General features: G+C 38.0%; 2 protein-coding genes across 3 annotated transcripts in view; both read left to right on the top strand.

The window, feature by feature from the left end:
- The window catches only part of PURA (purine rich element binding protein A), a 61766-nt gene that overhangs the window by 12138 nt on the left and 36044 nt on the right, over positions 1-13584 (top strand). The gene's annotated exons all lie outside the window — the stretch shown is intronic.
- IGIP (IgA inducing protein) lies at positions 8375-8823 on the top strand. The gene has a single exon (XM_057733602.1). The coding sequence runs from the start codon at positions 8517-8519 to the stop codon at positions 8676-8678; it is 162 nt and encodes a 53-aa protein (XP_057589585.1). The 5' UTR covers positions 8375-8516; the 3' UTR covers positions 8679-8823.

Here is a 13584-nt window from a genome sequence, read left to right as displayed (position 1 = left end):
TGACTTTTTTCGTTTCAATATCAGAATGAGATCCCACTTTTTATGTAAAAGGATGCTAAAACAAGAGAATCTTTAGCAACTTAGGTTTGGAAAAAAATTGGTGTTAACTCTGAATATAACATTTATAGCTGATGATCCCTAAATTTGAATATCACACACACACACACACACACACACACACACACTTCCCTGTGAGAGTGGAATGAATAGGAAAGAGAATTTATTAGAATTTCTTAAGTGAATAAATTCACCAAAGTTATTTGTGCAAAGGTTGTTAAAGTTTATCCACTTTTAAATCATACATTATAATATTTATTTTCATTGACAGTTAACCAAATTTAGGCCATTCACAATGAAATTATGTAAAGCTAAAGTGATCACTGCTATTAAAATTACTGTTTTCATCCAGCAACATTAATTACTATAAAGAAATTTTTTGCAATAAATTTTTAAGAAAAGCTGATTTAATATTTGAAGAGTTATTTGATCCTAAAACAAAACCTAAATTTAAGGCCTAGGCCACCTGACAGGCTCTTTTTGAGCAGAAATTTCATTTTTATGGGCTAAATGAAGATCATCTAAACTAGCATTAGCATGAGTCAGGTAGCATTTCATAATGCAAGAATAACCAGGTGAAAAGTGAAATACATGACTGGTTTCAAGCCAACAGTTTGTTATCTTTCAGCTGCTAAGCTGACTACCAAGTTTTGATGTTGAATGGTCCTAGGCAATTTATGTCTTTAGGAAAGTTGAGCCTGGCAGAGGTCACTTGTTAGAAACATTTTTCTTAAAAAGAATTTCATAGCTACTCATTTATTTTTATCTTGTCCCCATATTGTGTTTGGCATTCACTCTCCCTCTCCCTCTCCCTCTTTCTCTTTTTTTCCCTGATGTGCTTTGCTTTTGTGGAAAACTGTCTTGTTTGATAGATAGAAACGTGGTGGTGATCCTCTGTGTAAAATAACTTCTGGACCAGAAATATTTTACTCATTTTAGAATTGCAAGATTTTTGCGTTTTCATGAATACATACTTTGTTTTGGTGATTACTAGTAATTTGCGTATTAATTAAATTTTTGTATTATTTTCTGCAAAAAATTTAAGCTAAAGATTTTAATTTTCTTGATTTAGGGTGCACTTTAATAATTCAAGAAGCTTCCGAGTTCAAGGACCAAACCTTTATATTCTAGAATTTTGAGAAACATGGAAATACTCTTGTTAGCATATGTTTTGCTCTAAACTGGATTAACGCAGAAGGATCCTAGGAGGACTTAAGAAAAGATGTTCTTATTATGAAGTGGCAGTCAAACTTATGGGACAGGTGACTATGTATTCACATTGATCAGCTCAATGATGGCCATCCACTGATGAATTAATAGACATATGTTAGAGAATGGGTCAAACTCCCCTTGAGCTTGAGTGGATTGGCAGTTTCCAGTGCAGGTAGTTGTTGGTGACATTTGACCTACCTCCCTACCATATACACTGGGATTTTTTTTCCCCCATCCTCTTTTTTCCTTGTTTTTCTCTCCTTTATCCTTCTCCTTGTTGTAGGCCTGCAAGTCGCACTCCAGTTTACCTCCTTAAGAAGGGTGTAAAGAAATTGCTGACTCCTGACTTAGAAAAGAACATAGCTAACGGATCCCATAAAGATTTCTGTATTATGAGGTAATTGGGCAGTTTTTTCTGACTGCTGTTTTCCCCATAGTTTTAAGCTGGCAGTTTGAAGAGCATTGAAATTGTTAAGAAATTTGTGAATTGAAGAAAGTAAGAAGTATGTGTATTTTGGGTAAGTTCCTGGAAGCTGAGACTGGTTTGAAAATTTGAGAGCAGAAAGGGGAGAGCTGTTTAATGTCTTTATGAATGAGAATGTGAGAGGTATACAAGGGAATGATTTTGAGGTGAAGTGAGAGAAATTTTTACTGGAGGTAGGAAAAGACACTGAGGTGGAGTCTTAAGTGAGAGTTGTTTGCTAAGGACAATGAAGTTGATGTTCACTAAGGAAGTTTCAGTAAAATCAGAGAAAATGGGTCCCTTGTTGGTTGTGAGAAAGCTGTTGGTCTGTAGCTAGATGTTATGATGATGATGCAATATACAAATCTGTTTTCAGGTATAGGATATTTGCTTTTCTGGACGAATTAAATAGCACAGTTGTGGAATGGCAACTTTTCTGGTCAAGGCAAGTTGGTGCTGGAGACTTATTTTGAGGGGAAGAAATAAGAAAGTTTCAAACCTTTTCACAGTTATCATTTTTAAACTATCAGAAATATTTATCATACAGACTATTCTCCTGGGCTCTTGTTACAATGTAGTTTACCTTTGCTTTTCAAAATGTTCTTTAGATCAAATTATTTGATTATACAGTTCACAAAGATCCATATTATGCCTTGCTTTTATAGAAATTTGAGCCTTTGTTCTGAATAAATTTCTAAAAGGACAATAAACTGGGTGAAAACACTGAATTACAATTTTAGGTATCCTTTCTATTTCTTTTATATTTACAATCCTATCAACCATTTAACATTGTGGACCTTATGGGATCCTCAATTATACTGTATTTCTGAAATTAGAAAACATACCCCCCAAACTCAAGTTTCTGTTTGTTTTCCCACTTTATATGTCACTTTAAAGCTGTAGCATTCCCAAGAGTTCATTGGTGGCAAATGTTAATAATATAATTTATTACATCTTGGAAGTTCTTACATCCTTTGTAGGGTGAACTGATTGTTTTTAGATTTCTGTTCCCAGTATCCCAGGAGCATTTTAAATTATTGAAGATAAAGAGTTGCTGTAATATTTGTTTTTAAAGTTATATAATTCAAGTATATTTGGATTAACTGTTCTCTAGTTTACTATGGACTTATTCTCAGTGATTTTGACAGGTTACTTTCAAGTTTCATTGTACCCAAATCTGTATACGTTAGTGATAAAACCTCTTTAAAGATAACTAAAAAGGAGGTTCTGATTTTGTATTTGGAATGTAGGGGGGTTTTTTTTGTTTTTTTTTTTTTTACAAATGTCAAAGGCATTAATAATAGAATTATTTTTAACTTATTTTGCAGAGTTGGCACTTAGTATGATTTTCACATAGTATTGTGTGTCAGATTTTAAATTATAATAGTTACATACTATAACTTAAGTCAGTGTAGAGCCTTCTTAAATAACCCCTCCCTTAGGAATCGTTTAAAAAGAAGCGAATTCCCAAACCTGTGTCAAGAACCAGTGATTTAAATGACTGTGAGACAAGTCTTTGAAAGGCTTCCTTGAGTCTGTGACTCGTCAATGGAGATAAATGATAGCCCATTTCCATGCTGCATACAGTTGTTAGGGTTTATAAAGTTGCTAATATGTAAAAGTGCAAAAGCAGGAAAGACTGTAAAGTTGCCTATAAAATTTCTAGTTTTCATTATTTGCACTATTTATCTTTGCACTTGATTTTTTGAAAGTTAAGACTAGTCACTTTCACTTTTGTTTCTAGTCTTTTCTAATTTCTTACAGAATTATGTTTTCAATATCCCACCCAAAGCAAAACTTATATGCAATTAAATATTCTTTATAAGTCCAAGAAAATATTTCTTAATGTTAGCTGTGTAGAACAAAAATTTGTTTTGATAAAATTTTTAATATGGGCCTTTATTTGCCAATAAAATCCTTTGTAAATGTGAGTTTTATTAAACTATTTGAATAGACAAAGTGAAAGCTTAGGATAGAAAAAAAAAATATATATATATATATACACACACGACGTGATGTCTTTGAGATCCAATTTCCAGCCTGAAATGGCCTGATTTTGGAGTGTTGATTTGTTTTCACTGAAGTCAATGAGATTTGAGTCTAGCTAGGTATTGGCTTAAAAAGCTGGAAGTGAAGTGGGTGGCAAGTGGCAGCTCCCTCTTTCATGTAGTTTTCCATAATACTCATGGAGTTTCCTCATGGTCTATGTGATATAACTGGTATTGAAATAATTATATTAAATGAATATTCCTTTTTGGAATTCAAGGTTGACTCACTTTTTGAGAAGGGGAGGGTGGCAAGGGTTAAGAGACTTTATTTTAACTAGAGGCATTCTTATAACCTCAAGATGTGTTCTAGAAAGAATAGGAGAACAAAAAGTGTACCTGTGAACATATTTTTTGTCTTAGTGAGATTGCGCGACACAGCCAGTGTTCAGAACTGAAAAAAAAAAAAAAATTGACAGTTTTGTCAATGGAACAGAAATGTGTTTTGGCTAAAATTATATTTTGTAAGTTATTTAATTATTTCATTTTATATTCCCTTTCCCATAGCCTTTTAGGCGTTTCATACTTCAGACCAACAAGTGAGAGGCCTCTCTTCAGATCTGGTTTATTTTTGGAATGCCTGAGTGTGTTTCTGGATGGGGGGGTGGGAAAGGGTGGGGGGAGCTTAGGGCAGGGGGTGGTGTTTTAATTCTTGACATGCTCTTCTCAGCATGTTTTGCTATTCATTCTGGATCTTAAATTTGCAAATTCTGTTGAAAATTCAGTGATGTATTTGAAATGAGAAACTTCTCTATGACATAGTGTGAATGTTTGTGGCTGGACTCTATTGTGGAAACTTGTGGCTTTGTTTTTAATTGAGGTAGAAAGTTAAACTTTTGGATTTTAGGTTTATCTAGTGGAATTGTGCCCGGTAGTTATCTAAATATGGACCAATTTTGGGAAATGAAGGTTGACAAATGTGTATTTGACTCTAGATAATCCTTTATTCAAAGCATAAATTAAAGGCTTACATCATTAGAGTTGTCTTAGGTTTTATGTTGTCTTGGGTTAAATGTGGATGATGATCAGCGTTATATCTGTGAATTTCCTTTGGGAAAAGAGAAAAATTCAGTCTCCAAACCTTTTCTTGGAGACTAAATTTACCATATATGGAAAATGAAAAAATTTTAGAAAGTAGCTTTGATTATTTTTAAGTGGGGTTTAATCAGCTTAATTAATAATTTTTCCTAGTTTGAAGCACTTACTTCCCAAATATGAATAAAGGGAAAAGATCAACAATTTGGCCCTCCCTTTTTCGAGGCCATTTTTAGTTTTCTGCCCCCATTTCCCAATCCTGGTATAAAATGAATTACGGGTATCCCTCTAAGTCCCTGTAACCCCTTTTTGGGGTCACAGATACCTTTGATAATCTGACAAAAGTGATGGACCCTCTCCCAGAAAGAAAATACAATATTCACAGATAATTTTGCATACACCCTCAGGGGCATCACACATCTTCTGAAACCCACGTGAAGAATATCTGCTCTAAGTAAACTGTAGAGAAAATTTTAATGCAATTAATTGATAAAATTAGGAACTAATTAGTGGCATAAGACATTTCAGATTGGAATTATTCTTAGATGGTGGCCCCTACTAGCAAAATGTGACTTTCCAACCAGCTTTGTTAGAAATTATAACATCCAGACAGAAGGAAAAAAGAAGCAAAGCTCTGAGAGCTATTTTTAAGGAGTCAGGGCATCTCTAGACATGGGAGCCACTCCTGGTTCAAGGCAGGGGTCAGGGTGCCTGACAGCTTCTAGCAGGGTAAAGTTTGATAAACCACAATGCTCAGGATGCCAAGGGGTTAGCCATTATCTTAACCCTTTTCTCACCAAAAGATTTTAGTTTTGTCTATTGAGAAACAAGATGTCACTAGGGAAGAAAAAGATTTGCCTTACCACTTTGCTGGAACACATCAGTTTGGTGATGGGACACCGGTATTATTTTTGAGAAGGTGCATAAAACCAAAGTAAATTATTATCTATGTAGAACATTATTTGCTAGTAACATTTGTTCGGATGTATTAGCTTTGACAATTTTTAACCAGTAAATATTGGTTTTATTTAAAACTGGGAATCCAGTTTATAAATAGGATAGTTGATATATCTGTCCTTTCCCCCATGTAAAGAATAGTTTAAAGGTTTATGCTTACTTTTTATTTTTCTCTCTTGATGCCATGGAGTGGGGTGGGGAGGGATGGGAGGACATCTTTGAGTCAACAACTAACAAAATGTCTTCTTCAAATTTAAAAATTGAGAAAGCAGCACCTTATTTAAGTCTAATTGTATACCATTTTAGTGCATGTATTAGTTTTAATAATGATTTTTGGTGCATGCCTTTGGGCTTATTCAAAAGTGTACAATAAGAAAGTATACGTATTTCCTTTCTTAGAAAGGAGATGTTTTTCTACTTTGCAACATGTGATTACAAAAATCTTCCTCTGTGGGAAGATTAACCATGTATTGAACTACTGAAAAGTATATATTTTTAGATATACAGAAGGAATCTACATGGAGCAGCATTCAGACCTATATAGAAGTCATAGCATTCTGTATAGGACCAAAAAGGAAATAACATTAAACACTTAAACAGACTTTGTTGGGTAGAAATACCTTTAGATCTTGCATTGACTTCCAAAAAGAAAATGCCACAGAAGTTTGCTGAAAACTTTTGTTGTTTGAATTTTCTCTGTCAGTGTATTTAGCCCAAATAGAACAGCTTTGGGTTAACACATACGTAAGAATCAAAAAAACAAAACTAACTAAATAAATCAGTCTGGTTTGCCAATCCAGCTTGACTGAAATAAGTAAACTAATCACTTGCAACATGAAAAACTGTCCAACTCCTCTAAGGTTTTGACAGAATAACTTGGCTGATGTGGGAAGACTCCCACTTTGATTTCTGACCTGACAGTGAAGATTCATGCTTGACATGATTTCAAACCTGACAGTGTCTGTTTAAGGAGCTATGGTACAGTTTGCTAATTCAATCCCAGATACCTGTTGATTACCTGTGAGATCTAGAGTCCAAAGTAGCCAGCAGCCATATCCCTGAGTGCTCTGTGCCCATCAGATCTCTTAAAGTAAGCAGGGTTGGGACAAGTCACAGCTCTGATGAGTGACCTCAGGTGCTGTGGACAGCCCCAGATTCAAGAATTGTATCTGCTTTCTTAGGAGTCATCACTGAACTAATGTCCCACATGGTGTTACTTACTGTAGATGCTCTCTCTTGGAGGAGGCCCAGAGCACACATCCTAATCGCTTGTGGTACTCAGAGAGGGGGTGCTAACTCTGATGCCCTGGCCAAATTCCAGTTTAGGGATGTGGGTCTTCTTGCCATTCTAATCAGAAACGTGCATTGCTTCCCATTTTCCCTGTTGATCTCAGTGCAAACTGCACTAGTATATTTCTTTGCCCCAATCCCAAGTCTCTAAGATGCTGGTGTGTATTATATGGGCCAAGTTCATGACTTATCCTAATTCTGGAAAGTTGAGGAATGAGTGAGCTTGGTGTCACAGTGCCCTGTAGTTGGAAGGTAAACTCTTGTGATGTTTTAGGGATGAAGTTGGCCCTCTTTAGCCTAAGTTGGGAAATGTGCACTGGCCGGAGGCTTCCAGCCATGAGGTGTGAATTGAAACCTATTTTCCCTCTTTTCTTATAGCATGTTGAGAAAATCTGTTGGGTTTTTAGCAGTCAGGGAAGGCCGGAGTTCTGCAGCTTTAATCTGGGTAACTGAAGCTGGTTTGAGCAAGACTTTGGTTAATTAACTAGGTTCTCAGATGCCACAGACTCCGTGAAAAGTCACCATTATTTTCAATGGTTGTGATAGAATTTTCCCCAGTAGCCATTATTTTAAGATTATATTGCAGAGTTGCTTTATTTGAGCTTTCCGTGTATACACAATCCCAAACTGGAAGAAATAATAATTTAAAAAAAGGAATCCTGCTGTGAAAGGTATATATTACTCTAGATTTTTCTTACTGTAAATATTGTAAGATTGTAATACTGTCGATATTTTATTAACCAACAAATGTTAATCTATGTGAATTCAGACTTATTTTAAATGTGCTTCTTATTTACTGTGTGTGGTCCCTGTTGCTGACAGTATTAAGTTATATTCTGATGTAAGATTAACTTTATTAAAGAATGTAAACATTAATGTTTCCTTATGGGAAAACAAATAAAGTATAAAGAAGACAATTCTTTTCATTAAAATATACTGTGTATTTACACTTGCTAGACCCAGCACCACTTCTAAATTTAGCACACTGTTCAAAATTTTAGTTAACACAGCTGACATGGTTGTGCTCTGTTTGAAAGTCTAAGAGTAGGTATTGTTGGAATATAAACAGTTTGTATTTGTCTGCTGTGAATCATAATCTTGAAATTTCTAATCAAGTTTATAAAATTTTTATAGTAAAACATTTTAATGACAATTTAAAAATTTACCTTCTCTAAAGAATGGTCAAAACAATATCCTTTCAGAAATAGAATTGTTCTTTAATATCTTTCCAAAATAACTTTGGTTAAATGGACCAGATGTATATTAGTTAAAATTTAGGACAAAGTTGTAATATTCTTTGAGTTTACAAGTTAATCCTTATTGGAGATGTGCCAATTATACAGTAGAATATCATTAATTTGCACTGTTTGGGGACCCCATTAAGAATGCTGAATTTTGCCAACTAAGACATAAGCAAATGCAATTTAAAAAGTAAATTTGAGCATTCTGTATTAAATATGTGCAGTTATTATCACATGAAGAAGCTCAGTGTGTCGGGCTGTAATATAACCATACTTGCTGTCATGTTCTCCCATCTCAGTGCTGGGAACTCACCATGTGGAAACCAAGCAAATGTGTTGTGCATCAGCCGGCTTGAGTTTGTTCAATATCAAAGCTGAAACTAGCGAGGTCTGCTGTACTGCTTATTGAAGTATTGTGATTCTTTTAGGCATTGATTCTTACAAAATATATACTGTAACAGTATACTTTGTACAGATTTAAATTTTATTTGAAAAAATGAAATAAAGTAGGCAAAAAAATAAAGATGTTTATTTTTCATGTGACTATATAAACAGATCAGTCTTTTGTTTCAGTGCCTTTGGTTGGGGTGGTTATGGTTGCTCTTGGAATTTTTTTTTCCCTTGGATAGATAGAAACCATTTTAAGGATTCAGTAGCAGGTATACTTGCCTGATCATTACTTTGCTGCAAGCATTAAGTGGGCTCTCTCACACTGGAAAACTCTGTTTTCTATTTTATTTTAAAACAGATTTATTTAATTTTAGAGATTTTATGTGAATGGCTTCCCTATCTTGCTTCTTGAGTCAGTTTTTAAAATTCTCTGGTGGTGTGACGGTTAACCAAGCCATCACAATTGAAGAGAAAGAGAAACTTTTCCCATAGATCATGTCCCTTTTCCATAGAAGGCTTTTTGTTTTCTGTCATTTTAAATTTGAAGTTGGTTTGGGTTACAAAAGAGTCATGACAAAAGATGAAGAGACTCCTCTGCAGAAAATAGTGGTTGTGCTTGAAAATAAGATCCTTTCAAAACTACTTTTCTAGTGAGTGGAGTGGTAGACAGTGAATGAAATTACCAGTAAAAATGTGTCACAGGAGGGATCCTTCAGAATAGTTTTAATGGGACGTTCTCATAGAAGATTAGATTATCTGACCAAAAAGAACCATCCCAATTTTGGCCTCTAACTCAAAAAGCAGCAGTGGCTTCAGGTGTATGATATTTTCCTCAACCTTTAGAAATGGAGTTGGAAGTTTTATTTGTGCTTTCTCCTCATTTTATCTTTTCTGAAGCTTTCACTTACTTTTGGCCTGGGTATGAGAAGGCTTGGAACAAGTAGTTGTAAGAACAAGGTTGCTGCAAAAATCACACTACAGAAAAAATTTTCATTGTTATTTAAATGTGTATGACAGTAGTTATACTCTAAAAACTGATGCATGGCTGTAGAAATATCTCAAGTTCACAGTAGCACAGTGTCAGGCTTCCCTGGGTAAATTCCAAGAAAGTTTTGTTGTTGTCATCGTTATGTTGTTTCATTTTTTTCCTGCTAAAATGGCCCTCTTTTGCAAAGAACAGCAGACTAGCTGTTGGACTAGCTTCCACATCTGACAACCACCAACTCCAATAAAAATAATACAGACACTTTGCTGTATGAAAACTTAAAGCTGAGGGTGCCACTGTTTTGGGTAGGTAGGGCAGGTACTAAGAAACTCTAGTTTCCCCTAAGTTCGGCAGTGCCTCTGATTTGGGTGGCACACAGAGGACAGGTGGGTACTTCCTGAAGATTCCTCTCTCTCATAAGGTGAAATCAAACTCCTGGGTCCCTGTCCCAGAGGAGGGCTCTCTAGTACAGGAGATTGTGGTAGAAACTAGCCACTATTTTCGGTAACTATAAGGGTGTGAAAAGCTAGAAGCCAGGCCCCTTCCTAACTGTCCTGTGACCTTAATCTTTAAAAGATTCCAAATGGGACTATGATTAAATATGCCCTATGGTCATTTTGGGGAGCTGGAGGTGAGGTTCTATTGCAGGGCCACGGGGGAACATCCCAGACTTGGGATGTGTCTGAACTATAGGGCAAGGCTTATAGGCCCATGGGAGCCCCTCAGGAAAGGGGCCCAGCATGGTCAACAGAACTAGTCATTTTTATTTAGCACTTTCTTTTCTAAAGTGGTATAATTGGCAGTCTCTTCCCACCCCACCTCCAATGGATGTTAACTTGTTTTTAACCATGTGGTATGTCATTTACTTTGGCTCTTTTGCATGGTTTTTAGAACTCTCTTTGTTCCTAGTGCCAGTAACAATTTCTTTCTAAGCAGACAGGACTTTTTGACTTGGGATACTGGGTTTTGGAAGAGGTTATGCTCATTCAGGATCAGAGGGAAGAGATCTCTTTTTCAGTGTTTGACTGCTAGCTAACTTCAGGGCCAGCACAGTCACTACTGCTTTCACTTCAGCACCATCCCCCACACTTCTGGACCCTGAGGAGGAGCCACTTTTTTCCTCTGAAAATGGGGATTCTACCTTAATTTTGCAAATCTCTGGAGTGTTTCCAATAACGTCATTCCAATTTTCCTACCAATGTTGATTTTCATTCATTTTGATTTGTTCAAATCAGGCCATTTGGCACTTAGGCTGGCAGTGAGAAAATGTCACAAACAGACTCACTGAATGTTGCAATGTTTAAAAGAGCAGGATATCCCCACCTCACAGCCAGCAGGGTTGCCCAGTTAACCCCACCATCCTAGGAATCCTGACTCCCTGCATGCTCAGCTCACAACTCAGACCTTCCCCAGGGAGATTGGCAGCAGCTCCAACCTAGCTCGGCCTTCTCTTTCTATCTCTGGCAGTGACACAAACGGTGGGTCTGTACTGCCACCATCCTAAATTTTTCCAAGCCCCCCACTTTTTTTTTTAAACTAATGTTGAGTGCTTAGAATAGGCAAGCTAAGTGCTTTATCTAGGTTATTTCATTAAATCTTACAACAACCCTATGAAATAGGACTATTATTACCCCCATTTTACAGAAGAGGAAACTAAGACACAAAGAGATTAAGTAACATCCCCAAGGGTCACATAGTCAGAATTCCAGTCACTCGTCCTGGCAAGCTGATGCCAAAGCACACACCTTTGGTCTCAGTCACTCTGTGCCTCCTCTTCCCCTAACTTGTAGGCTCTCCCTGACTTTGACAGTGCCTTACCTCAGAATGTATTTAGCTGGATGGCAAAGCCAATGGTCCCTGTAGCAAAGGAAGATTTCTCTGTATAGCTCAAAAGCCACACTTCCTGTTCTGAAGGTTGATTCATGAATGAATCCACATTTTCATTTCCCCCGCCCCTTTCATGGGGTAATGACTTACTCAGAGCAGGTCTGAGGAAAGCTGGCAAATGGCCCTTCCAGGCCTCTCTCCACTGCTCTTGCTTAAAGTAAGTACAGCACTGAGTACTATTCCTGCCTCTTCCCACCCTCACCACAACGACCTGATCAAAGAGCTCTGTGAATGAGCTCTTCAGTTGTGTCTAGTGGAGCTGTCGATTTCTTTCTTGTTCCCAGATTATACCCCCCAGCAGACACCCTATCTTCCTTATGGCTGACCTCCTACCTGGGCCCATTTGGCTCCAGTTAGAGTCTCAAAAAGGAATAGGAGGCAGTCTCCAGGAGAGGATCTGGGTCTGCCCAGATTCCCCAAACCTCACTATTTGCCAATAATTGGCCCAGTAATTGGATCAGTCAGGACCAGCCTTGTAGTTTCCAGATCAAAGTTTTGCTTGGGCTTTTATGTTTCTGAAGGCACTTTCCTGCATCCTCTAAAATGCTATTTCCCCTATGCTTACTGACCTCTAAGGGAAGGTCCAGAGTGTCACTCTCCAGGGGCTTCTTCCAAAAATAAAATATGAAATTCCTTGGGACTTAGGGGTGGTTTAGAGGGCTGTGGTATCTGTCAGAACTCTTGTCTGAAAAGAGAAAACCATAATCCCTCAAGTTTCTTGTATCCTTGAAAGCAGTGATTCTCAAGATGCGGCCCCTGGACCAAGAGTACAATCATCCCCTTGGAAATTGTTAGAAATAGAAATTCTTTTTTTTTTTTTAATTTTAATTTTTTGGCTGTGCTGCAAGGCGTGTGGGATCCTGGTTCCCCGACCAGGGATTGAACCCATACCCCTTGCATTGGAAGCACAGAATCTTAAACACTGGCCTGCCAGGGAAGTCCCCAGAAATAGAAATTCTTGGTCCAGACTGAATTGAATCAGAATCTGCAGGGACTCAGCAATTCCCATTGTAACAAGTCTTCCAGGTGACTCTGATGCACACTGAAGTGTGAGAACCACTCCTCTCTAAAGCAGAGGTTCTTTATCTCTTTTGGAGTTTTAGGTTTGAGAATCTGATGAAAGCTTGGGACCCTCTCTCCTGCTTCACAGACCTCCTCAAGTCCGAATTAAGAATCCCTGCTCTGGAACTTAAAGCTTGTCCATGCCTCCCTGGCTTCCACCCTCTCTGCACCACCTTGAGAAGGGGTGGCCACGCGCTCCCTGTTTGTTCTTTCCTTCATGTCCTGTCACTTGTCGCTGAGAGTGGGCAGCCCCCGTGCCAGAGAACACAGGGGAGAGGGCTTCCTGCTCCGTTTGTGCTGCAACTGTAGCCCGTGGCCTCTAGACAGAAATCAAATGCTGGGCATGGGGCACCAGGCCAGGGCCTGGGCAAACAGAAAAGCAATTCCTTCTCATGGAGCTGGGAGCTCTGTGTCAGAGCAGAACTGCTAAAAGCTGCAGAACTTCCTGTGACAGTCCTGGCTGGGGCATACTGACTGCAGCTACAGCTTTGTCAGTGGCAAGTCCTGGTTATGCCTGTTGTCCCTGTTTGTTTGTGGCACCCCTGTTCAGTTGCATAAGTAGCCTGGTTTGGTTAACAGATTATATGGTCACCCATTTACTCAGCTAACAGCCTCCTCATGGGTCTCCTTATGGCCATTCTTGCCCCCTGCAAACCATTCTCCACACAGCAGCTTGCCCATAAATACAGTTACGAAGCCTTTATGATCTGGCCCCACCTAACTACCCAGTTTTGTCTCCTTCCTTTCACCTCCTTGTTCATCTCTCTTAAGCCATATTGGTCATCTTCCTGTGTCTTGAATGCATGGAGCCCACTGCCACCTAAGGATCTTTGGCTTTCCTTTTCCCTCTGCCTGGAATGTGCTTCCCTCAGATCCTCGCACACTGGTCCTTTTTCATAAACAGTCCTCAGCTTTCAAGTTCTCCTTTCAAGGAGACTCTCTTCCAGTCACTCTCCCTCA

This window comes from Hippopotamus amphibius, chromosome 1, assembly GCF_030028045.1.
Source record: "Hippopotamus amphibius kiboko isolate mHipAmp2 chromosome 1, mHipAmp2.hap2, whole genome shotgun sequence".
Classification (NCBI taxonomy): Eukaryota; Metazoa; Chordata; class Mammalia; order Artiodactyla; family Hippopotamidae; genus Hippopotamus; species Hippopotamus amphibius.
Note: the sequence above shows the minus strand (reverse complement) of the source record. Positions and strands in the feature narration are given on the sequence as shown.